A 27,540-nucleotide genomic window follows, 5' to 3' on the forward strand; every position below is an offset into this window, starting at 1 on the left:
TACAATGTTACGGAAAATGTTTTATTGTGAATGACATATAGATCGGAGCATTCAATAAATACAAGTAGTTTTTAATTCATCCATGCTTTGTGCTTTGGGGTTTGACTCATCTCAGACAGGGAGGTAACATGGTAATAAATAACTTGTGTCTTGCTGTCTTAGTACAATGTCTCCTTTTCCACCCAACCTAGAAACCAAAGGAGAAGGAATTAGGGACAGAGTTTTTGGGATGTTTTGCCTCATATTTGGGGGTCTAAAGTCTTCTTGTTGTCTTCCACAGACAAATCAAAAGAAGGGATGACTTGGTGTGACCTTTATTTTTAACACTGCAGGATGATATCATCACTCAAGTTGGCTGACAGTGATTCAAAGAAATAAGACCGGATTATGGAGCTTGAGCAGGACACGCCCTGAACATCTAGAGCCGAGACTTTCTTTATGATGCCATTAAGAGATGTGTCCTGCAGGGACATGGAGGCTGAGGACTTTCTGTCTCAAAGTTACTCATGAAATAATGATATCATACTTGAGGTCAACATATGACTGAAAGATGACCTGATCGGGCAAGTTTGTGTCGCATCATCAGATGTGCTCACAATCAAATAACACTATATATTAGAAGTCAGTGTGAGTCCACGGTGTGAATGCTGTTATTTAGCATCTTTTACCAGGCCCCACTGAGCCCAAAGCTCAATACACTCACTTTTTTAGGCCTAAAACACTATAAATAGATGGGTTTCACAGAAGGCCAACAATTATGTGACTGGAATCATGGTTTCCACTTTTGAGTGAATCTGTATAAGTGATTTTCAGCCCAGGTTCAAAAAATAGCATTAGATCATGTACATAGTGGAACCATCTTTGTTCCCTAACAATCAGTTTAGCCTTCTTTTTTTTTCTGCCTGATTGTAGCACGATATTCAGCATGGATGGGCATTGGGATGTTCACTGATCTGTGCTGTGGGGCTCAGATGCACACACACCAGAGCCAGCCCTGAATGCAGGTTCTGCTCAGCGCTGGGGGTGGAACGAGACATTGACCATGGCAGGGTTGAGGGTTGAAATCCCACTGGGCATTACCATCTGCCACAGTTCACTGGTCTGTGCGGAGACGCAGTTGTGGCAGGAATAACAGGGACATCCACACACACATTTAGACACAGGTGCATATACACAGCTCATGCTAAACATACACTGTTCACCAACCTTGCAACATATAATTAACTAATAAACCACTGCTTTTGAATAATACACTAAGATTTATATTGGCATTAACGTCAAATTCATAGAGTTATGGTGACACTAACTAAGTTTGAACCATTACGTCAATCCAAGTCACAGAATTCGGAACCACTTGGTTTTCTTTGGACAGCAATGCAATGCAATTTTATACGGCACCAAAAAATGTCTAAATTTGATTACTCATTTGGCCAACCTTAAATGCATGTCCTCTTTGCCTCCTACATGCACCTCCAAATTCAGAGAACAAAGCAACACGTGTAATACAAAAGCTCTAACTGCCTTAGAAGGGGAACAGAAGAGTGAGTACAAGTCTTACCGCCTGGGTAGCGTCTGATGCAATATCGTCTGGCTTCGTCGAACAGGAAGACGAGGAGCGTGTAAGGGAGGGCACAGAACCACCAAGACGGCCTAAGGTACGACACAGACGCAGAGGTTGAGCACATACACCATCACATGGAGATTTGAAATGTGTCTATGTGTTTCTTTAACATGTCGCCTGCTTTTGAGTGTCTAAAAAGGAAAAGAAGATAATCATAACATTGTCATATTCTTTATTTAGCCAAATGTTATGTTTAATTAATTGAGCATGTGCTGTAAATGCTGCAAATTTCTTACTTAAGTAATTAAGTACTTACTTTTTCAATATTGTTTACGGTCACAGGGAAATATAATTTATATTATGGTTACCTACTTTTGCTATATTATTTTATTTACATATTCAATTTAATTTGAACGTCACTTACTTACACTGCAATATGTTTTTTTGTAATATGGCAACCGCACTTTACAATACTTTTATTTGAATCCACTTTACATTCAGTCTATACCTTCTGCTCATTGTCTGTTATTTGCCTGTTTGTTTGTGTGTTTTACTTGATTTTTTTGCTTTTACTGTAGAAAACCGCTGCTGTTGTAACAAGGGAATTTCCCCACTGTGGGGTGAAAAAAGTATTTTCTAATCTAATCTAATCTAATCTAATCTAATCTAATCTAAATCTTGGACTTTCTTAAGTATTAAATACCTTTCAATGTCATTTCTGAATTTAAAATGAGACAGAGCTAAATATGCTTTTACTGCTATCTGTTGGTCTCTGCTGGGAAAATAATCTCCTTATTAAAGTAGCTTTTCAGTTTCATGCTGCCTCTGAAGTGGAAACTATCGACGCCACTAGCTAATATCTACCTTTTCTAACAAGATAATAAAGCTAAAACAGCACAGACTTAAAATTTACCATCTTGGAATTCAACGAAAACAATGTTTTACACATGGAAAGAAGACCTAAGTGCATTAAATGTCAGTAAATTAACAGAAAAAAGGATTTCATGGATTACTACTTTAATAAGGATAAAGGGAATGCATATTGTGCTCATAAATTTGCCTTCCTACATGAAAAGAAAAACAAACATTTGTAGAAAATTAGACCATTTTAGTTCGGTTTTGAGTAAAGTCAGTGTAATTTGTGAATTACAAAGAATAGTTTGTGTATATAAGGTTGTGTTTTACTCACTTGAGAGGATACATTCTGAGGGCAACGTCTGTGCCCGGGCAGTATGACAGGAAGGCAGCCAGAGCTACCTCCTCAAATAGACCAAAGATGAGGACACGGTTGGACCTGTGGAATCAAAAAGGCAACACTTTTATTTTTTTATTTTTTTTTAACATGACACAATTCTACACTTTGATTAATGTTTTGATGAGAACTCTTGAAGCTGTGATTATAATTATGTATTAGCTTAATGTATTAACATGTATTAACATGCATTAACTTAATTAATTTACTCTCAGATGTTTTGGCATGCTATTGACACTAATGATGCATGATGTTGTTGTCTAAAAAAAGTATAAAATATTCAAGACAAAGTCTGACTACAGAAGTACCCCGCTTGAATTTATCCAAACTTATTTTCTTGAATACGTTTGGAAATTACTATCTGTACTTTGAAGGTTTTCTATGTCTTCATACATACTTCATTCCTTGTTGCATGATGGAGATCGTCCTGGTCTTACAGATGATCAGAACGGCCACTTGGATGATTACAATACTGACGAAGTAAGCTGTTTGACATGTGAACTCTAGGATCTTTCTGCGTTCATAAGTCTGGTGAATGCAACGTTAAAAACAGATTAGCTAATTTTTCTATTCTGTTCTTTGCATTAGAAATGTGAATGAACTATACCATTCATTTAGTATGAATGTTACTGACCCACTGCTGTCCGTAGCTGTCTTCGAGGTCGTTTATATTTTTGTCTTCCCAAAACCCTCTGATCCCCAGCAGGTCCAAGGGGCGGAAACCATTTTCAGCCAGGATCACAAAGTTTGTGAAGAAGCCAGCTATGGCCTGCTGCACACCTAACAGAGAAGAGGAGCAGTTTCACTTTGAGGGGTCTTTTGGAAATGGTTCAACATTTAAGAAAAGCAACAAATAGTTAAAGCTGCAAGCAGGGTTGGATGGGCCCTTGTTCCTCTCATCTTCAATGAAAAGGGAACTCCCTGCTAAGTTCAATTATACCTCACACAAGACTCTACAGTTCATAAGCTGTGAAAGGGGCCGTGGCTAAACCATAGGCGGCAGGCCAAATCATCATCATCATCAATCAAAAAGGAATTCTCTGCTGAGTTGATGATACCTCACACAAGACTCTTCCTTAAACGGTTCAAAAGCCATAAAAGGGTCATGGCCTGAGTACATGGGCGTGGTTAAATTATAGGGGCCAGCTCAGTATCACATGTAGAGCACACATTCTAACATACATCATTCAATTTACATGATTTCCTGTTGCCAGCGGGGGGCGCTATGACCAAAACTCAATTTTGGCCTGTATATGTCCACAGGGCTGGACTCTGAATCCTGAACGGTTTTGAGCCAATTGGACAATGTGCACTCAAGTTACACACACTTCTTGTTTCAATGGCAAAACGCACAAAATGGCCGCCCCGCCATGGCAATGCCCTATGACGAAAAGTTTTTCTTTTAATAACTTTCCATTTCTGATAAGATGTAAGATGGTACAGTCCAAATTTGAAGTCGATCAGCTGAAATCTCTGGAGTTTGGAGTTTGTTAATGTACAATGTGGAAATGGTCAAAATCACACTCATTTTGACAGTACTGCAGGGGGCTCAATTTTTTAATTTTTTGAGAATGTGCAGCCCCTCAAAAAGGTGATTAATTTGCCAGAAGAAAGAAAGTAGGAATAATCCCTTCAGTGTTAATAGAGGCTTCGCTGCTGTCGGCGCTCGGGCCCTCATTATTATTGCAACACCTAAATATCATCAAGGTACCATTAGGCATTAGGTACGCTTACCAATCTGTCCATATGACACGCTAATGAGTCTTTGATTCACCAGTTTGTCAACTTCAGGGTTTCTGGGTTTTCTCTGCATGATGTCACTCTCAGGTCCTTCATAGGCCAGGGAGATGGCAGGGACCTGGGAGACAACAAATAAGAAAACAACATAAATCAATTAAAGCTGCAAGCAGTGTACACTAAAGTTACAACAACTTTACAACAAGTTTATCAATAATTGTTCAAAATGGCCGGCATGCCACGCCAACATCGTTGGACAAAAGGTTTTGCTTCTAATTAGTTTTCGTCATTAAGGTCTTTAGATGACAGAGACCAAATTTGAAATTGATCAGATAAAATCTCTAAAAGGAGTTTGTTAAAGTACGACATGTGGAAATGGCCAAAATCACACTAATTTCAAACTTTCTATTCACAATGGAGGACTTCCTGTTGGGTTTAGAGTATGGCTCTAATAAGCTTTTCTGTACATCTTGCCATGCTACATATGTGTACCAAGTTTGGGGAGTCTACATTAAACGTACTGCAGGGGCTCAATTTGTTAGATTTTGTACGGGGGCACTAGCAAGCCATTTTTGTGTGCCTATTCCAAAAACCCTTGAGATAAGTACATTTACACCAGAATTGATGCAACCGCAAATTTTGGTGAGTTTTTGAGTCTCTTAAGCCCCTCAAAACGGCGATTCATTTGCCGGAAGAAAGGAAAGGAAAGAAAAGGAAAGGAAAGGAAGATGGCGCTCGGGCCCTAATTAACTATTTTTGATTTCTAGGTAGCCTGGTGGCTCAGTGATTAGCGCAAGCATAAAGACATGCATGTTGTTAACTAGGACTACAGTTGAAAATTAGCCGACCGGCTAACACTGGGGCATTTACAGAAATGTTGAATAATGCGCATCGTCTTAATCAAATAATTAATTTGTCACACACATGATAAAAAAAAAACTGTTAAGAAATAAGATAACGTGATCCGCCCTCAGTGAAAGAGCTCACCAAGTCAGTTCCCAGGTCAATACAGAGGATGGTGACGGTTCCCAGGGCCAGAGGGATGTCGGCAATGACGAAGAAGAGGAAGGGTGTCATCTCGGGGATTTTACTCGACAGAGTGTAGGTGATGGACTTCTTCAAGTTGTCAAAGATCAGACGACCTGACAGAAAATTTTAGAAATTAATAACCCACGGAAAATCAAGCGCTTGCATTTATGTTTTTCCAGTCTGTATTCCACATCTCTGCAGGTATGAGCCTTGGTGTCAGTCTTACCTTCTTCCACTCCGGTAACAATGGAGGCAAAGTTGTCGTCGAGCAGGATCATGTCAGCGGCCTGCTTGGAGACGTCAGATCCAGCAATCCCCATGGCGACACCAATGTCGGCCTTCTTCAGAGCCGGAGAGTCGTTCACACCATCACCTGTCACAGCCACGATGGCTCCCTGCAGAGAGAAGAAAGCAGTGTTAGGATGTCCAATGCAAGATTCAAGTAAACATTTCTGGAAGCTTTTAATCTCAATGTGTGTCTGGGACGCTGACCTGTCTCTGGCAACCTTCCACAATGATAAGTTTCTGCTGAGGGGAGGTTCTGGCGAAGACGATTTCAGTGTGGTGTTTCAGGACATCGTCAAGCATCTCTGGGCTCATGTCTTTCAGCTCACTGCCGTGGATAACGCAGGCCTTGGCATCCCTGGAGAGGAAATCAAAGCAGCGTTAGGACAACCGTTAATCACAAATCCTGTGAAAGGGGGGCTAAAGTAAGAATGGGATATACTTTAAATAGGGCAATGCAAAAAGAAAATGTTCTTCTTTTAGAAAACAGACACGGCTTAAAGCAAAATAATGGTGTTATCAGCAAAAAGCGGGATTTAGAACAAAGGGCTCGGGATCTGCAAAGAAATTTGCAGAGGAAATCGATAAACACTGTGATGGCAGGCATGGATTAACACAGCTGGACCACCAACCCTCATTAATGCCTTAATTATCATTTTACATACTCATCCAGGAAAGACAGGTAAGGTAGCACTTCAGAAGTAAAATAGGTCAAACATATCATTGCAAATATATCATTGCAAATTTATTATTGCGCCTGTATTTGTTTGTATGAAAACACTGACGTATTTTGTCCTGGTTGATGCTGACATGGCTTGGTATAGTTATTATCAACTGAGACTAGCAACCTGCTTTTTACTGTATACTGTATCCCATTTCCATTTTCTCTTTTAAAGATAAATGCAGCCAATGGCTTGGTTTATTTGTCCAGACCCTGCTGATCAAACTACAGACCAGTAGACTATAAGGGGCAATTTCCAAGTAACCCCCATCCAATTGCCCACATTTCAATTTCATTTCAATTCTCTGCAAGAATTGAATTTCTTGAAAAAATCTCAAAGGTTTTTGATACTAAGTCACAACATGGATTTTCCCATGGTGTCCCTCGAGGGTTTGGTGTCTTATTGTGGTCTTTTGGTGGAAATTGGACAGATCTTAAATGCTAAAAAATGGTTTAATTGTGCACCAAATTTGTGCAGAAACAGAAAAATTAAAACAATCGGAGACTACGTCTCAACTGTCACCCGCCACACCAGGTGACCAAAACAAGAAACCCTGATCTAACATAAAATAAGTTAGCATACATTTTGGTTTATATCTGGGACCAGGGAAGGGTATTAGGAGTTCTACTTGGACCAAGGTTGTTGGTGGGCCTCATTTCCTGCTTTTGAGTCAGGACTGTGTTTAAAACACAATTGTTAAAACAACTTATTAAACATAAGTGAGCATGGTAATGACCATCATAGACTCATATCATAATGCACCAACTCATTTCAATGAATTAAATGTAGTATTATTTTTATTTCTCATTCATGACTAGAAAACAACACAAGGCTGAGTTTCAGGTCAGAATCATCCTTGGGTTCCCAGCTTTGAAATGATATATACCACTTCTATGTGGAATCTGCTGTTGACCTGCTATCGCCATAGAAACATCCTCTGTTTCCCACACCTACCCCTCTAGAAAAAAGGGGAATGCTAAGGGATAAACCAACAAGAATATTCTGCCCAGAATGACAGTATTGTTTGAATGTACTGTATGTGATTTGAAAAAGTTAAGTCACCAGCTCAGAGATGCTCTAGTTGTAAAGTATTTATCTGCTGTGAATGAATTGCAAAACCATTTTTGGCTGAGTAGATTTAGTTAGTCAACTCTGATTTAGTTTTGCTCTATTATAAGTGGGTGTGGGACGCCCGACGATACGATATTATCATGATACTTACAGTATGTCATGATACAATGTTATTGGAATATTCTGCAATATAACATCTGTTTTACCTAAAAAGAGACATTTCTCTGTTTGTTGACTTCATTTCAATTTGTTGGTAAGTGTACTAACCTGGGATCCACCTCTGAGACTGGTATACTCAAGCGGGCAGCAATGTCTTCAACTGTCTCGTTGCCTTCAGAGATGATACCCACACCTTTAGCAATGGCCTTGGCTGTGATGGGATGGTCACCTGTGACCATGATAACCTAAGGATGAATTAAGTCAAGTATTAACACAGAACTTGATTGGGGATTTGGTGAAATAGTAGATATACAGTATGTAATGTACACTATTGGGGCCTGTGTAAAAATTTTCAAAATGGTTTGATATCTAGCCAAAAACCAAACATTTCTCTTATCGGCTTAAATATGAAATGTTGCCATATCAGCGGTGCAGTTTAGTTTTCTTTGTGACTTACACTGCCTAAGACAATTATTCTTATTCTTAATCATCAACCCAAAAAAATCATTAACTTTCTAGTAGACAAACAAAACATGTGACCTTCACATTGTGTCACTCGGCTTAGCAGTGAAGTGCTGTCAGGCCGTCAGTCACATAACATGTTTACACCTGAACTACTTTAACAAAAGAGGAGTGGGCCCGGCCCGGCGAGGACACCGACGGAGCGGAGCGAAAGGACCTGAGTGGTCCTCGAGGCAGCAACCATCTTTCGACAATGAACTATGCAGGGCCTGAGGTGAGTCAGTGACTTCACACAAACCCCTTTAGAAGTAGGAAAGAGTCTGGTTATCTTAGCTTCTCTTCATAGGTGTCAGATTAATTTACCATATAATCAATAATATAATAAAGCTAGAGGGAGGCAAGGCAGTACAGCCCGATCAGGTTGGGGAGATTTCTAGCCAGACCAGGCTCCTCTCCTTAACCGGTAATCTCTTAATTATGCTGTTATAGTTCTAGACTGCAGGGGGATTTCCTTCCTTTGACACACTGAGCTGCTCTCCTCTCCCTTTCCATCTGTGTGCATCCTGTCCCAGAAATAAGTGTTACTAACCTAGTTCTGGGGAGTTTTTCTCAGAGAACGAGCTTCATCAGAGCAGACTTTTTTTTTTTACATCCACGAACACGACTCGTCCGTGTCAGTGATTCTGAGCAGTTTATTTCAAACTGCAGTAGAAAGGTCTGCTGTGCTTGAGCTGCAGAATTCTCTTGGAAATGTAGCTTGGGAGGACGCAACCGTACCTATGTTACCTGATCAATCAAATAGTTCAACTATTACCGCTGCTGTCCATCACTGCTTTTGATACAAGTTAGATTTAGCACTGATATGGCGTCATCACGGTTTACTACGGTAGGCTACTTTTTAATTTGCCAGCATTTGTCAGAGTGACAAATGCCAACCGGTTCAGCATCGTTGTGGTACCGCAAACCGACCCAACTCCACTGTACACCTGAAAAGACTATGGTAACAAACCTTGATTCCAGCGCTCCTGCATTTGCTGACAGCATCAGGTACAGCAGCACGAGGAGGGTCGATCATGGACATGAGGCCGATGAAGCACAGGTTCTCAGTGGGGAAGTTCACCTCATCAGTGTTAAATTTATAGCCCTCCGGGAAGTGGTCATCAGGCAGGTTTAAATGGCAGAAACCTGGGTAAGACAGGAAGAAAATGCTCGTCATAAGTTCACTGGTGACTGTTTCTTGACACACTAGTTAAAGACATAAGAATGTAACTGTAGAATGGAGATTCGCTGTACCCAGAACTCTCTCTCCAAGTCCTCCCAGCTCGACGTATGCATTCTCGAAAGCGTCTTTCATCTCTTCGTCCAGAGGCTGCTCCTTGCCCTGAATCATGATGGTGGAGCAGCGGTCCAGAATCCTCTCAGGGGCACCTTTCATCACCAGCAGGTGCTTGGTCTCTCCAGGAGTTGAATTCTTGTGGATGGAGAGCTTTTGGACAATGGAACAACAGTATATTAAATACTCAATCCCAGTTTTATTCTAAATCTATGCTAGTACTCATTTATCAAAAAGTGGTCATTGGAGAAATAACCCAACAACTAGAGGGCGTAAATCAACATTTCCCTCCAATACCACCGCAAGTATTGTCTTACAATACTATGTTTGCAAGGTTTTTACACTATTGAAATCTGCATGACTTCGCCTCTCTTAACCAGGTTGAACCTTTTCAAAATACTGTACACTCTGTGGATTGTTTACCTGATATTTGTTGATGGAGTTGAAGGGAATCTCAGCAATATTGGGATATTTGTCTCTCATTCCGCGAACGGATCCACAGCACAGCTCAATACACTTCAGCAAGGCAGATTCTGAGGCATCACCGGCTACATCCCTCTGAGGATTTAAGCAAAGGAAAAAGTTGGATTTTGACTGAAACTGTGTAAAATATTGGTCATTCTTAATTTACAATACATTGTACATCAAAACTGATATAACTCAGATACAAAAATGTTTCGTACAATCACATGTGATAAAAAGTTGTGTTGCTGACTTTATATACAGTACTGTGCAAAAGTTTTAGGCAGGTATGAAAAAAGGCTGTAAACTAAGAATGCTTTGAAAATGGAAATGTTAACAGGCTATTTTCGTCAATTAACGAAATGTAGTGAATGAGCAAAAGAGGCATCTAATTCAAATCAATATTTGGTGTGACCACTTTTTTCCTTCAACACAGCATCAATTCTTCTAGGTACACCTGCACACAGTTTTTGAAGGAACTCGGCTGGTAGGTTGTTCCAAACATCTTGGAGAACTAACCCCAGATCTTCTGTGGGTGTAGGCTTCCTCAAATCCTTCTGTCTCTTCATACAATCCCAGACACACTCCATGATGTTGAGATCAGGGCTCTATGGGGGCCATGCCATCACTTCCTGGATTTCTTGTTCTTCTTTACACTGAAGATAGTTCTTAATGAACTTGGCCGTATGTTTGGGATCATTGTCCTGCTGCAGAATACATTTGGGGCCAAATATTTCAAATTTGGACCCATCAGTCCAGAGATATTGCTTCCAAGTTTCTGCACCCCCAGTTCCTATGTTTTCTACATGAGTTGAGTCACTTGGCCTTGTTTCCATGTCGGAGGTATGGCTTTTTGGCTAAAACAATTTGATGAAGACCATTTCTGGCCTGACTTCTCCGGACAGCAAATGGGTGCACCTGGGTCCCACTGGTTTCTGCCAGTTCTGAGCTGATGTCACTGCTGGACATTTGGAAGGGAAATAAGCTTGATGCGTTTTTCTTGGCCGACCACTGCGTCTATCCTCAACGTTGCCCAATTTTTTGCAAGTGTACCTATAAGAATTGATGCTGGTTTGAAGGCAATTTGTAGTAAAACCAAATATGGATGTGATTCAGTTTTGTCACACAAAAAGGTCCCCTGATGAGGTATTTAGACTATTTTGTGGTGAGCAGATATTATATGCAATGGGCTTTTCACCTGCAGAATGGGGACGTTGGACTGCTCTGCCAAGAAGACGGCCCGGTTGCAGAGTCCAGCGACTCTGGCCAGGGCAGCCCAGGTGGTAGAGCTCTTGTCAAAGGAGGCCCCACTCTGGTTTTCTGTGGTGTCGGCCTCATAAATCTGGTTCTCAAACCACATGTGGGCCACGGTCATCCTGTTCTGGGTCAGGGTGCCGGTCTTGTCAGAACAGATGGTGGAGGTGGAGCCCAGGGTCTCGACAGCTTCCAAGTTCTTCACCAGGCAGTTCTTCTTCGCCATACGCTTGGCAGTCAGGGTCAGACACACCTAGAGACAGAAAGCAAGTGTTTAATACTATAATGTTTCTTTTGTATTATTTATGTCTTTGAATCAATAAATGAGAGAATGAGACTCGGGCAGAAATGCTGAAAACCCTCACAGTGACAGTAGGCAGGAGACCTTCGGGCACATTGGCAACAATGATACTGATGAGGAAGATGATGGCCTCCAGCCATGTGTATCCGAGGAACATTGAGAGGATACAGAAGGCAGCACCCAGGGTGCACGCCACGGCAGTGATGATGTTGATGAAGTGGTCGATCTCTATGGCAATGGGAGTTTGGCCGACCTCCAGACTGGAAACCAGGCAGGCGATACGGCCCATGACGGTTCTGTTTCCGGTGTTGATGACGACCCCTCTGGCAGTACCTGCACAGAGCCAGAGATTTCTTGAGTGATAACAATGATGCAAAAAATTCCATTGTCTCCATAAATTTGCCCAAACCTTTCTAACCTTTGTAATTTATAAAACGTTTTTAAGTTTAGTTTTCTTCTAACATGGATTAACTTTTATATAAATGAATAGTCTACACAACTTCTGTGTTGTCTTCTTTTTTGTTAGTTCTCTACCTTCAACACAGTTGGTGGAGTAGAAAGCAAGGTTCTTGGTTTCCAAAGGGTTGCCGCTGGAGAACTCTGGACCGCGACTCTGAGCCTCGGATTCACCAGTCAGAGAGGAGTTGTCCACCTGAAAGAATGATAAATGAAGCAAGAATAAAATACCAAAGATATCCAGAGCCGTGAAAATGACATGATGTCTACAGACATGTCCGAGACTGCTATTGTTGGTCTCGGACAAAAGTAGGAAAATAGAATATTACACATTTGGGTCAAAATAAAACTTAAACCAAGGAACTAGCCTCAACTAGACTGAGGTGTGATTTTGAGTCAGTAAAAGGAACATTTTTCAGAAAAGGATTAAGATGAAGTAAAATAATGATTTATAACCCCAAAAACGCAGTGAGATAACATTTGTTGTGATTTGGCGCAATATATAAATAAAATTGAAATCTTTAAACAAAGTATTTTCTGTTAGATGTTAAACATTAATAACCAGTCTTAAGGTACAGACCTTGCAGCCGTGAGCAGAGATGAGTCTAAAATCAGCAGGGATCTTGTCTCCACCTTTCACCTCCACCAAATCTCCGACCACCACCTCCTCAGCGTTGATCATCTTCTTCTCGCCTTCACGGATGACCAGGGCTTGCTACGAGAATCAATATGAAATATATGGTTTTCAGGGGAGAATTATACTTGCTTTTCTCCCCAATAGCAAGAAACCAGATTATAAATGGAAAAGCGAGTCATCAGTGTGGTAATGCTGATGAAGCAATATGGCAACTTCTTAATATTCCATCATCAGTCACTGTTTTAAATATGACATGAGCAACATTTTTAGCCATTTTGTGAACAATTGCAACTGCATGAGCTTTTCCTTAGTGCTATTTCCTGTTTTAAAAGGTACACTGTGTAGGAATTTCTCCCATCTAGCGGTGAAATTGTATTTTGCATTCAAACAAACAGTGCTCTCTAGCGCCTCGCTTTTTCAAAGGCGTGTAGCAGTTATGGTAGCCGCTATGTAGCAAGAAGCTATAATTCCCTTTTTTTGCTTTTGTTGGCGTTAAGCATTCCTTCTCCTGTGGCTCGACGTAAGTATGATCCTCCATTGTGAACTAAAGTAGAGTGCAGGCTTTCAAATTTGCCGGGGCAGTGACAACCTGTTGTCGATTAGCTAGAAAAGTAGGTTGGTGCTGTATCACTCTCAGTGATTAAAGTTTTTCAAAATGGCGGAACAACATGGACGGAACAACACTCCTTGGACTTGCCCATCCAATGTATAAGACAGATAAGAAAGTCTCCTCTTACAAGGATGAGTCACATCTTTGGCAGAGGTAATTTTAAATCAATGAGGACATATTTATGAATGAAGAGATTGATTTTAGCTAACAAAACACTTAAAACACTACACAGTGTACCTTTAAAACGTTGTGACAAAAATGAAGTCGCAAGAAAATCACCTGTGGGACCATGTTCTTAAAGGAGTCCATGATCCTGGAGCTCTTGGCATCTTGGTAGTAGGAGAAGCATGCACTGATGACGACCACAAATGTAAGCACAATACCCAGGTACAACTACAGCGAGAGAAAAAAGAAAGTTAGTCAGCTCTTATTTGGGTGTTTTAATTATTTAATTAATATCTGCACGAACTTATACAAAGACCTCCTTACGTTATCATTGACCATTTCACTTTGTGTTATAGACTGGACAGTGAAAGCGAAGAAACAGAGGAAAGCACCGGCCCACAGCAGCATGGAGAAGCCACCAAACAGCTGGAAACCAGATAAAAAAACATTTTAGTGACATGACTTTACTACTCTCGCTTTGCCAGACCTTCCTCCACAAGGGAGGGTCTGGCTAGTCCACACAGCATTCCGGGATGGAAGAAGAACGTGCTCTGGTTTATTAGCATTTCTTTAAACCAATCACAATAGTCATGGGCGGGGCTAAGCTCTGCACGGAGCCGCTGCCAAAATAGCTTCAGGAAGGAACTTGTTGTTAAAATCACATTGGACAGTCTAGCTAACTGTCTTAATTTACCCTGCAGAAATCTGAGGAGCAGTTAACCATAGTCCTCTTAAATCCAAATTTCAACGCAAAAAAGTGGAAGGAAAAGGACATAGGTGAAAATACATTCTTCTGGCGGAATTTCCTGTGGCAGAGGAGAAATCCCGGAAGTGTAACATCAAGGATGTAGACTCTGACTTTATTGTTTTTTCCCTCTTTGTCCAATCAATGTGAATTTGCTTTTCTAAACTTGTAAAATAGGTTTCTGTTTTGCATGAAAAATGATGCACAGTCCCAAACTGGAATTCCAACTCCGAAGAAGTGACTTTTACCTGTTTACAGAACTTGACCCATTCAGGCGTTGTTGGAGGAGGCGTGAGGGCGTTGGGGCCATCTCGGAGCAGGATCTCCTTTGCTCTGCTGTTGGAAAGACCCTAAAAAGAGAGATAAAAATACAGACAGACGTACAGACAGACTGGCAGATTGACGGAAAGAAGGAGCTAGGTGAACAGTGTCAACTATGTAATATCATGGTAAACCTGTGAGTACGGGTTTTACAGCTTTGTCCTCTTTTACTGGAGGGTAAAGCTATGACGGAGTCACATGTTTCCTGTTTGAAAGTTTTACAGATTTACCGCTATTACTTCAGGAGGTGTTGGATTAAAGTAGGAATGAAACAAAAACAAACCACATCTACAGGAAGTAAGATGTCAGTAATCTCAATGAGTCTGTGTTATTAGAACGCAAAACATGGGATTTGATTAGAAATAGGGGGAAACCAGTGAGAGAGAGGCAAACAAGACAATCAAGTTGTATCTCTGTTATGAACGGTGCATTCTTCAACGTGGTCAATGTTCTGTTTCATCACTACTTTGCATTTACAGTACATGTCTTTAATATGTACATTAAAATGGTGGAATTGTGTATGTGGAGAGTAAGACCTTCCCTGGCCTCAGGGCTTGTCTTCTTCTGTGGCACACACATTGGCACACCCACACACACAAACCAACACAAAGAACACACACACATGTATAAACTAAAAAACACACACACACATGCAGGGTTACTCACCCTGGTTAGGTCAGTTCCATATTTTCTCTGAAGTTCATCCAAGGTTAACTTGTGATCATCCTATGGAGAGAGAGAGAGAGAGAGAGAGAGGGAGAGAGAGAGTGATTGAGATTTAGCTAAAATCCCTGTCATTTTAAAACCCCAGATATTATCATCTCCTTTGAGGATTAAAAAATGTCCTGTCATGTCCTCCAGAGGGACACAGGGGACATAAAAATGACAAGGCAAAATCAGTCATCTGGATTATGGATGCATGCCGGTCCATGCAGCGTGATTTTAAACTAGAGTCGGCTGATGGTTGAACATTTGCAGCCAAACGCAAGAGCAAAGCCGCAATTAGCTCGGTAAGGTACGGACTCATCCGAGACAAGGCAACTACTTTCAACTGGACATCATCAATGTTAAACTAAATCAAATTGCTCATTGTTCTATATATAGCATTTTCAGTTGGACTTTTAGACATTTGATTTTATGTTGCGACCACTGTTTCCCAATAATGATTAACATGTTGGCTTCATTGGCTCCATACAGACCGGCCTACGCTGTTATTACTGTTTAACTGCTGCCCACTTGGCTATTATTTTAACCATTGTTCAGATCTGACACCTGAGGATCATAAATACATGCCATTTAATCACTGTGGCCACGTTTTTGTTCTCAAAGTCAGACTTTCGGAAGACGCAATGCACTTTCACGAGTTGGAAGACACACTAAAGACGCCGCCTGCTTTTGCAACAAATAAAAATATAAAGAATTAATTGCAATGAATGATATGCTAAGTTATTAAGGTTATGGCAAACTGCCGCTACGGTTAGAGCTGTAACATTTCCAAATTTTACTGTGCAATTTAAGTGTCTCAGAAATATTTGCAACAATGTAATTGTCTCTTTTAGTCATATTGAAAAAAATTTGTATTAATGTACTACTTTTACAGTAATTCTGTTAAGAATGAATCCCAGTATATGTACTTTTTGTTATAAGAATAATAATTTATAATAATGTATACTCTTATAGTCTTTATTGATCCACTATGGGGAAATTACAACTTACAGTTATATAAATATATCACTGTTATGTATGACAGATTAGGTAATGTAATGTTATGAAGAAAACTACGCCTAATTATTATAATAAAACATTGTATTTTTTTGCTTAAATCAACATAAAATTGACAATAGAACAATTATCCTCACCAATAAAAGACAAAACACTAATAATCACTTTTATAATTGCAATTGGGCATATCTACTGTAGGACCTTAGCTAATGTTAACAACTAATTGCCATTAAACACAGAAATAAAATACTTGCGATTAGAGATTATGTAATAATTGTTACGGTCCTAGTTATGGTTGCTATGGCATTGACATGTCCTTCAGCATGTGGGCGGCAGGACTTTGTTGAGACGTACCCAGGACAATAATCATTAATGTGGGAATTCTATTGCCTATTAACCTGCAGCGCTCTGCGACTCCCAGCATGTCTGCCACAGTCTAGCTTTACTTGATGACCTTGTGAAAATCAAAGACCAATTTAGAGCAAAAATGACTGAAAATGTGTATTAAACTATGATTAGATCATTAGCAGGACACCTGAACATGTTCACTGGAGTCTACTTAGTGCTCCGAGAGGGACATGAGACCTGAACCGGCCTCCGTGTGGGCTCACCTTGTGAAGGACACTACGCTACGGAAGTTAAACGTCCCTTTGTCTTCAACAAACCGTTTGGAGGGTAGTTTTTAGACAAACAGTTTTGGATAAGTTCATTAAGAACAGAGAAATCACTTCAAAAAAACACCTTTAATAAATGTATTTCTGCCGACAAAATGCAGCTATTGTACATTTTAGTAAAGTGGTTTATATATAAAAGGTGATTTTCCCCTTGCAGGATAAATAAAGGTCATGTCTTCTTCTTCTTCTTCTTCTTCTTCTTCTTCTTCTTCTACAGATACAGACTGAGAAAAGGTTCAAATTTCGCAGTAGACATTGGGGTTATTGTTGTACACAGAAAACAGACCTTCCCTTCCATGTGTCACAGGGTGAAATTGTGTTTTTAAACTTGCCGTGGTTTTATGCATGCCTTTTTGTGATTTCTTTTTAATCTTTCATGGTTTTAATTTCATGTTTTTACTGCCCGATTTCTGCCCGCACCTGAACTAGTCGCAGTAGTAGAAGAAGAAAATCTTGAGCCTGGAGGACAGCTCAGGGCTTTTGACCTTCTCCGTGTAAGGGAGGACATGCAGGAGGAGCCCACTTGGCAGGATTAGAGGTAGCATGTGACCCTTTTTTTATTTCCTAAACTTGTTTAATGTAGATGGTTCAAACCTATGAGAGGTGGAGGCTTGCCAGAGCCAGCCTATGGTGCGGTCGGGAGGAGGGACCAGGCAGAACTATTATCTGACCACAGGTGAGCAGGAGGAGGGGAAAGAGCTGGACAGAAAGAGTTGGACGGTGTGAAACGGAGGACGGGGGGGGAAACGATGGACCTGGGGAGCGGCATTCCACCTGTCTGTGGTCTAAGGTGAGGACCAGGGGTCTATTTCACAAAAGCAGAAATTAGAAATCCAGGATAACTGAAAAAGTGAGACTTGACCTTGTGTAATTTGTGTGTTTCGTGACAGCCAGGCCAGGCGGAGGAGGTGCGACTACGTCAAGCCTGGTTGAAGTCATTTCTATAAATAGATCGTTTGCATTCCCGTTCGATTTCGTACAGGCCGTCAGGTCGAGATTTATCAACGCTGAAATGGAAAATACGAGTTGCGCATACTTTACGAGTAAAACCCCCAAAAAAATAGAAAAAAACCTGACCAGTTGAATGTTTACTTTTTATTTTTTTATTTCAATTAACTGACCCCTGTACTTATCGGAAACTATCATATGGATATTATTTAATTAGGCTTCTAAGGATTTAATTAACAGCTGTAGCTTACTCTAGTTACTATAATTTAGTAGATTTAACTCACTGAATTTACCATGAAGATCTATTACTACCACCAAAGTATATTATGCGCAAACACCTCTATCTCTATCTGACTCTCTCTCTTTCTCTCTCTTTCATTTGAACAAAAATATAAATTTCCTGAGTAGCATATTAACTTCCACTGCTTGCCAATAAAGGCAAATGAAAAGTAACTCTTTGAATGGTTTTAGTTAAAGGTTTACTATGTAATATTTTTGTATTAAAAACAAATATCTATGTTGTGTATGTTGTTGAGCTGTGTGATTACACTATCCAAAATGTTTCCAACATTGTTCAAATGCAGAGAAATATGTTGTTTTATTTAAATGACACAGGACGTTTCGTTTGGTCGCCTGTCAGTGGCATCAAATGACCTTTGACCCCTCCAGCCAGCTAGCAGCCAGCCACTACGGTCGCAGCAATCCTAACTCAGCCGGCACAAACTCTAGCGCAGGATGCTAACGACGCTAACGGCAGTTTACTGGTCTGTAGAAAAACAGACACATCAGACCACAGGAACCCGAGTCTGGCCCAACACCAGCCATCCGTAAAAGTTACGTCTCGGCAAGGGGCAGGGCTAGAAGGGGGGCAACAGGGTGGTACAGGACCCACCCCTGAAACATGATTCCCCCCCACCCACCGAATCCATTGGGCTAGAGCAGAGTTCTTCAACGTTTTTTAAGCCAAGAAACCCTTAACTGAAAGGGAGATGGAGCGTGGACCCCCTACATTGTATACAATGAAGTTGCATTTTAAACTGGGCCTACATTAAAGTGTAGGGCAGCCTAAAGCCTTAACATGCCTTTTTAGTGCATAGAATAACAAGCGATTAAAATAACAATTGTCGGCATGATTTCATAAGTTACATATATGTGCCACAGTGAATCCTTAAGTTAACTGTATCTGTGGATGGCTACCTTAGTGACTGCCATCATCAGTGGGGATTTATATTTGCTAACAATATGTTGGATTCAAGTTTAGACATTTAAAAAATTTAAATTTTCAAAGATTAACAATATTTTGGAGGCCCCCCTGCAGTAACTCTGGGGAACCCCTGTTGAAAGTCCCTGGGCTAGAGTGCTTCCATTGGATCACAGTACTGTCAATGAACTGCCTGATCTGACATTTTTCCCAGCCCTTGTCACATGACCAAGAAATGTTTCCATGATAACTATCAACATTTCTGATACCATGGAACGAGTAGTGGAATGTTTGTTTGTGTCAGACTGAGCCTGTAGAGAGAATTTGTTTAAAATGAAATAGAGCAAAATTAATAATGAACATTTTATTTTAGGTGATGTGATATTTTGTGTTGTGTTATGTTTTATTGAGCAGAATTACATTGTGTTTCATGAATGTACAGTATAGCCTACACTATACTGTATGCTGTTGCAATCATGTTGACAGTGTGCATTGCATATATTGTTTACTTATCTTTATCTTTAAGATTATTTTTGGGGGCTTTTCCATTTATCATAGTGACAGTGGAGAGACAGGAAAGGGGGACAGAGATCGGGGATGACAGGGCCACAGGTCAGATTTTAACCCGGGCCGCTGCAGGACTCAGCCCACATGGGTGAGAGAGTCCGCCCCACTGAATTATCTTTATACTTTAAAGTATAGGCAGTATTGTCTGTGTCGTTCTTTTCTATGTCCATGCATATACACAAGAAAGAAAAGCATATAATATTTGATGTAGAAAACTCGGTTGCATTAATGAAACATCATGGCAGACAATGGCGGATCGAATGAATGATAGTCTAAAATATACATTTTCGAACCACTGCTCACTAAATGTACAATATGCAAATTTCTGTCTCTCAACCAAAACAATAGATGTAAACAGAGAGATTTTATCCAGAATACGGCATAGAAATTATGCTTGGAAACAAAGGATATATTGAATAGGATAAAACAACACAATGTAATTCTGCTCAATAAAAGATCACAAAATGTAATATTCAATATTCATTTTGCTTGTTTTCTTCAAAATAAAAATTCTCTATAGTCTCAGTCTGCCACTGGATTCCAGTGCTGGTTCCATGGTATCAGAAATTTTGATAGTTATCATGGAAACATTTATTGGTCATGGGTCAAGGGCTGGGAAAAACGGAACGGGCAGCACAGTGACAGTACTCTGTTTTTACATAATATTATATCAATTGTTTTTAAATTGTTAAATGTAATCGTTTCTATGGAGATTGTCACTTATTAAGCCCCTTGAGGGTTTTTCGGCCATTGTCCACTACATATTTTTTTGTGAAACATATAATACTGTTTTAATGTTTTTGTTGTGAAAATAAAATAAATCAAATCTATCCAATGGAAATCACAATTGTCAGATTGACAGCACTCTATTCCAGGGGTTTTCAACAGGGGGTCCCCAGAGTCACTGCAGGGGGGGCCTCCAAATTATTCTTAATCTTTGAAAATTTTAATTTTAATTTTTTAAATGTCTAAACTTGAATCCAACATATTGATAGCAAATATAAATCCCCACTGATGATGCTAGTCACTAAGGTAGCAACACCAGATACAGTTAATCTTAAGAATTCACTGTGCCACGTGGATGTAACTTATAAAATCACGCCAACAATTATTATTTTAATAGCTTATTATTCTATGCACTAAAAAGGCATGTAAAGGCTTTAGGTTGTCCTACACTTTAATGTAGGCCCAGTTTAAAATGCAATACAGAAATAATTACATGTTGTACCTTTAACCAAAACCAATCAAAGAGTTACTTTTCATTTGCCTTTAGGGGTAAGCAGTGGAAGTTAATATGTTTCTCAGGAAATTTACATTTTTTCCCAAATGAAAGAGAGAGAGAGAGAGAGAGAGAGAGAGAGAGAGAGAGAGAGAGAGAGAGAGAGAGAGAGAGAGAGAGAGAGAAAGAGGTGTTTGCACATAATGTACTTTGGTGGTAGTACTTGATCTTCATGGTAAATCTAGTGGGTTAAATCTCCTGCTCACTGTTAAGGCAAAGAGAACGCTACAGCTGTTAATTAGTCCAATCCTTAGAAACCTAATTAAATAATATACATATGATAGTTTACAATAATAGCAGGAGTCAGTTATTTGAAATTAAAAAAAAAAAAGTAAACATTCAGTTGGTCAGGTCTTTTTTCTTTTTTTGTGGAAAGAATGTGTTTCACTTCATACTTCCAGAAGAAGCTTCTGCTCACTCTATGTAAAGTATGCGCAACTCGTATTCTCCATTTCAGCATCAATAAACCTCGACCTTACAGCCTGTTAAAGAAATCAAAAGTGAGAAAGAGCGAGAGAGAGAGAGAGAGAGAGAGAGAGAGAGAGAGGTGTTTGCACATAATACACATGGTTGTATTATAGCACTGTGGATTAGTGGTAGTAATTGATCTTTGTGGTAAATTTCCTGAGTAAAATCTCCTGCTCAATTTTAAGGCAAAGAGTAAGCATTATTGATCTTAATGCATGTATCTATCTTAGATTACATCAGGTTACATCTCCTGGGCTGTCTAATTACATCCATTGTTTATTTTGATACGCATGTAAACGTTTAGGAACAATGAAAACACAATGTTGGCCGTTTATCGTGAACATTTTATACAATGAAATGGCGAGTTCATGAGTTCGCCACATAGCTAGCCAGCTATACCATAGCTAGCTAGATACTAGCCAGCTATACCATAGCAAGCTAGGTACTAGCCAGCTATACCATAGCTAGCTAGGTACTAGCCAGCTATACCATAGCAAGCTAGGTACTAGCCAGCTATACCATAGCTAGCTAGATACTAGCCAGCTATACCATAGCAAGCTAGGTACTAGCCAGCTATACCATAGCTAGCTAGGTACTAGCCAGCTATATCATAGCTAGCTAGATAATAGCCAGCTATACCATAGCAAGCTAGATACTAGCCAGCTATACCATAGCTAGCTAGATACTAGCCAGCTATACCATAGCAAGCTAGATACTAGCCAACTATACCATAGCTAGCTAGATACTAGCCAGCTATACCATAGCAAGCTAGATACTAGCCAGCTATACCATAGCAAGCTAGATACTAGCCAGCTATACCATAGCAAGCTAAATACTAGCCAGCTATACCATAGCTAGCTAGATACTAGCCAGCTATACCATAGCTAGCTAGATACTAGCCAGCTATACCATAGCAAGCTAAATACTAGCCAGCTATACCATAGCTAGCTAGATACTAGCCAGCTATACCATAGCTAGCTAGATACTAGCCAGCTATACCATAGCTAGCTAGATTTCAATTTTTTTCCCCTCCATGTTAAAGTCCCGATCTCGCAAATAAAACTCAAGATCTCGCAGAACAAAGTCAAGATCTCGCAAATGTGATTGTTCAGGTACATGTTTGTTTTATTATAATTTATTTTTTAATTTAATTTATTTTTTTTCTTCTCCATGTCAAAGTCAATATCTCGCAAATAAAACTTGCAATCTTGCAAAACAGAGTCAAGCAAAAGTGTTTGCCCCCAGCACATTTTTTTCTCCCTTCCTTCATGGAAAGGCACCCAGAGTAGTTGGGGGTTCAGTGCCTTGCTCAAGAGCACCTTGGCAGTGCCAGGAGGTGAACTGGCACCTCTCCAGCTAACAGTCAACCACCATACTTTGGCCATCCGCGGACTTGAACAAGCACCGCTCCAGTTCCCAACCCAACTCCCAACGGACTGAGCTACTGCCCCCCCCCTACTATGAAGTAGGCTACACCTAAAGTGTGTCTGTGTATAAGCCTGTATAAGCTAATTAAAGGAACGTGACCAAGTTAACTGGACCTGTGTGTGTGTGATAAGAGTCTCTTTTATGACTAAACGGGAACGGAATCAGAGAATGAAAGGGCCAGCCCCCCCCCCTCCCCAACGTCACTCCCTGGAGTATAAGTAGATCACTCCCCAAACCCTTTTGCATTATCCATAGAGGTATTTAGACTGTAGTTCTGCAAGAACTATTAACAGTGCCTGTCTTTTATTTTATTTTCCTTTAGTTTTTTATACAGATTTTAATAAAAGTGTATTATTTTAAACGTTTTTAATCAGAATGTTGACTGAAGCGGGGTGTCGCGACGTCTTACATCCCTAGTGATGCTCCACGCCCCTGACTTGCAGCTGATTTGACGAAATTGTCACGTGGGTCTGGCGGCTCGAGACTTTCAAACCACTGTTATGGCGGCTCGAATGGAATATGATGTCATATTTTACAAAAATAGTTCACCGAAACGTGTTTCTGAAAACATTTTAAGCCAGAAATCGGCCGTACAGTTGTTGAATCTGTCTTCACTTCAGATCGACAGAGGTCAGTTTGAAAGATTTTCATCTCGTTCTACTGGATAGAATCCGTTCATCGGAATCATTTCCATAAAAATGAGCATTGGCCAGCTTTCATCGGCGCGACAGAAGCGTCACAAGGTCATGAGGATCACCACCGTAAGGGCATTTTCACACATCTTCTTGAATTCACCTGCATGTATTTAGTGTATTTGCATATAACTGATCCACATGGGTTTTATATCATCACTGCGCTCTATAACCCTGCCGGTCAGATTACCATGAAGAGGGGGACCCGGGTCCCTCGTTATTTCCTGTGTCATGTTTACCAGATGATCTTCATATACCTGATCCACTGTATTTGACTCTCCCACCATTTTCCCAGCCCTTTTAGTCACTCTATCAATCTTGGCCTTATCAGTTACCCCAGCATTTCCCCCCCACCCCACCACACAGTAACTCCAAAACACTACACATGACTTACATTAAAAACATTCTCACCACATCTGTATTCACCTTAAAGGACTGCAACTTCCTCATACAGTAGACCCGTGGACTTACTTTTTTTCATCACGGGTCTACTGTATGAGGAAGTTGCAGTCCTTTAAGGTGAATACAGATGTGGTGAGAATGTTTTTTTTGTCAGTCATATGTAGTGTTTTGGAGTTACTGTGTGGTGGGGTGTAGAGAGATAATTTGTCGCTAAAGCAACGTTGTTATTTGCTTTTTGAAATTCCTCAAATGCCTTTTGAAAACCGACCGTAATTTATGATGTGTCGTAATTGTTTCAGTGCTTTACCAACGTCTTCATTTTATTTTCAGATTCAAAATGGCCCTTCAGCAACACTTGCTGCACTTCTCCCGACACACAGCACGAGACCAGTACGCCTCACCGGGTCAGTCTGACAGGCATTCATTCCAGTCAAAAACAACTAAGGTCAGAAATCCTTTTTTTTTATACATACACCACATTTAGAATGACATTCCCCATCACATCAGAACACTAATTTCAAAAAGACATACAAAAAACTGTTCCTTCTCAACAGTTACACTTGCACATATTGATCATTCATGTATGGTCCTAGTCTTTTTTGCTCTTTTTGTATTGTCTTTGTCCGTCTAGCCTATGTTAATGTCCTGTACATATGTTTCTGTCCTCATGTACCGTAACTGTGTTCTGTGATTTCTGCAGAACAAGAACCTGCTGGAAACCAGGTTTTAAACTGAACCAGGCCCGTTTATATTGTAACTTAATGTTACTTTTAACCATCCTGTGTAATAACTGAAATTAAATGAAAGTTATACAGTTCTATAGTAAATGCATTGAATTGAAATTTAAATCTCTTTTTGAGTAGGAGTGTTGTTATAATAACAATAATGTATACTTTTTTGCATATAATGTATACGCTTCTATTAATTTTTTTAGTTACGTTAAACATGGTTTGGACTCGACGGTGCTTGCTTCGTCTTCAGAGTACTAACCTGTACTGCAACTTTAAAAATTTAAGACAGATGATTTTAAGCCGGCACTGCCAAAGTATATTTTCCCCTAATTGGAGGACTGAAAGAGTTGGTTGGTGTGCAACTGAGGACGGGGGGGGTGGACGATGGAGCAGTATTACACCTGTCTGTGGTCTAAAGGAAGGCCCAGGTGTGTCTGTGCGGTCAGTGTAGCGTATATATCTCCTTCAAGCGTAACTATGTGTACACTGTGATGTTTGTGTACTCACCAGGTCAACTTCTTTCTTCAAATCGTCCATATCCTTCTTTGCTTGAGCTTTCTTCGTCTTCTTGTCTCCACCGTCCGTGGTTGCCGCCAGTTTATAATCATCTTTCCCTCTCTGGATTGAAGAACCCAAATAAGATTCTGAATAAGACTGAGTGATGATGTGAGACGAGTTTGCTCTTAGGATTATCTTTTAAATTGCAAGAGCAGCACGAAGTGTCAACGTTGCAGTTCAATAAAATGCATGTTAATCTTTGTTAGAAGGATTGTGAATAATTCTCATAAATATCTCTTCTTGAAGAGGATCGAAGAGTTCCTTAACACTTGCACAGCAGATTTCGAAAATAAGATACTATGGACGTTTTTTGGCCTCTTTATTTTAATGACAATTCAAAATGCAAAGTGGCAATGCAATCCTCCATTCGGTGTAATTATTTTGACTAAATATTTGAACTAACAATCAATCAGTCAAGTACCAGCCAGTCAGTGGCAGATTAGGGTGTTTTCAAATTTTGGAATCCAGCCCAAAGCTGCTAACATGTACTTAATAATACATTCATGCAGTGAGTTGGTTCGGATCAAATATTTGTTACAAGCTAGGTTGAAACTTGCAATAACTTGCAATGCGCCAGTTTGCAATTTTCATAAACCTGCCAGTTTGCAACATCTCCATAGCAACAACTCTCTGTACTTCGTTTCTAACTTCCGACTTTTTTTTGTAGATGAATATTATTTGAAGCATCTTAAAATATAAACGTGTAGTGAGATACTTGCTACACTTGCATTTCTAGTGGTATTAAAATGGCGAAAACCACATTTAATTTCACTGATTCCCGGCTTTGTTCTAACACAGCTCCCTCTCTTCAGTCACTCTCTAGCTCGCTCGACCATATACCATTGCCCACATGCTCTCTACGAGCCTCCGTCCAAAGCCATTTCGACCATTTGACAGTTTAAGTAACTCATGTAGCTCAGCGTAAATTCTTTCAGGAAGACCTAACTGTTAATTGATGCACTCCTTAATCAATTCTGTTGTCCAAATAACTGTATATTTTATCATGCTGTGTATAACTGTTGCATATCTGCAAATCAGTCTCTCCTGACTGAAATGTATCTCAGTGTAAATCCTTTCAGTTAATCAATGCTCTCTACCTAAATCTAATCAGCTGTTGGAGCCGTTCACCTTCCTGTTGAACCAATCAGAATTGTACACAAATGGCCAGGGCCAATCACAGAGTCACAACGCTGCTTTAAATAGTCTGTTTCTCCCTTTGCTATCGGCTGTCGTTGCAGGCAAAGAGTGCGACCCTCCACCCCCCCTTCCACCTCCAGTCCTCTACTCCAGCTGACCGGTCCTGAGCCTCCTTCGGTCTGGTCTTCGGGCTCCTTCGTCGCCACCATCGGTGTCTAAATTCCATTGGGGGGGGTCTGATGGTTCTCTACCCCTAGATATAGATATACGAATGATTTGTATAGCAATCGCCAAAGACTTTGTACCTTTTATTGCGCTGTACAATAGACCTGCAAACATGTCTCTCCTGATTGAAATGGATATAAAACAGCTAGCTGTACCTGACGTAACCAGCTGACTTTGCTTTTGGTTAAAAACGGTCAGTTAGGTTGTCATTTGAATAAAGAGGCCAACAAACTTCTATGAGAAAGTAGTCCAAAACATGTAACAAGGCTCCAATACTTACTCCCAGCCCCATGGTCAAGTCTGACAACTGTCAATTTAGTCTTTTTAAATTGCAACTTTCCTCCACCTCTCTCACACACACACCCTCTCTCTCAGCCCTGTTGTTTCCTGTCTTCCACCCTCCCCAGAGCAAGGCAGATTGGTCCACATTGCCTACCTATATACCCATGACTGTCTTACCTGCCCTGATAGGAGGAGTTGAAACCGGAGGGGGGTTGAAACCGGTGATGAGTAATGTTGGGGACAACAAGGGACCGAGTTTGGGGGAAGGAGGAGAAAGGGGTCAAATCAGGGGACACATAGAATTCTGTTTAGCTGACAATGTGAAAAGTTTTGACAGTGTAACCTCAGTTTTGAAATGATCAATACATTATTAGTATTGCTATTATTATTACAATTACCACGCACACACACACACACACACACACACACACACACACACACACTCCCAGACACAGACACTGATGGTGATAAGGACATAGTTTCAGTGTCATCCAAGTTCCTCCTTTTACATTAAAGGAAGAGTTGTCTGTGTCATGTAAAGAGCTATCAGCACACAAAAACTCATATAATGGATAATTATTAGATGAGGAGCCTATGATCGAAATTATGAAGTTACCGTTTAAGAAAGTACATTTTTTTCATGTAGTGGTCAATTTTGAAATTT

At 40.2% G+C, this 27,540-nt stretch overlaps 1 protein-coding gene across 2 annotated transcripts; it reads right to left on the reverse strand.

Annotated features, from left to right (window-relative positions):
- Positions 1–27,051, reverse strand: LOC116674134 (sodium/potassium-transporting ATPase subunit alpha-1). 2 transcript variants are annotated; one of them, XM_032506629.1, is made up of 23 exons: positions 26,875–27,051; positions 25,182–25,292; positions 15,229–15,288; positions 14,490–14,591; positions 13,821–13,922; positions 13,611–13,724; positions 12,665–12,799; positions 12,163–12,280; positions 11,693–11,961; positions 11,272–11,580; positions 10,035–10,169; positions 9,572–9,764; positions 9,288–9,463; positions 7,925–8,061; positions 6,072–6,222; positions 5,806–5,974; positions 5,538–5,692; positions 4,548–4,671; positions 3,448–3,593; positions 3,211–3,341; positions 2,751–2,855; positions 1,559–1,650; positions 1–187 (listed from the first exon to the last, which is right to left on the reverse strand). In XM_032506629.1, exons 1-23 carry the CDS (start codon positions 26,884–26,886, stop codon positions 159–161), a joined length of 3,075 nt encoding a protein of 1,024 aa, XP_032362520.1. In that variant the 5' UTR covers positions 26,887–27,051; the 3' UTR covers positions 1–158. The 2 variants fall into 2 exon arrangements, with proteins under 2 accessions (XP_032362520.1, XP_032362519.1); XM_032506628.1 differs by lacking the exon at positions 26,875–27,051 and adding an exon at positions 26,504–26,593.
- Positions 27,052–27,540: the final 489 nt, after the last annotated feature.

The sequence above is a fragment of the Etheostoma spectabile genome, chromosome 24 (genome assembly GCF_008692095.1).
Source record: "Etheostoma spectabile isolate EspeVRDwgs_2016 chromosome 24, UIUC_Espe_1.0, whole genome shotgun sequence".
Lineage (NCBI taxonomy): Eukaryota > Metazoa > Chordata > Actinopteri > Perciformes > Percidae > Etheostoma > Etheostoma spectabile.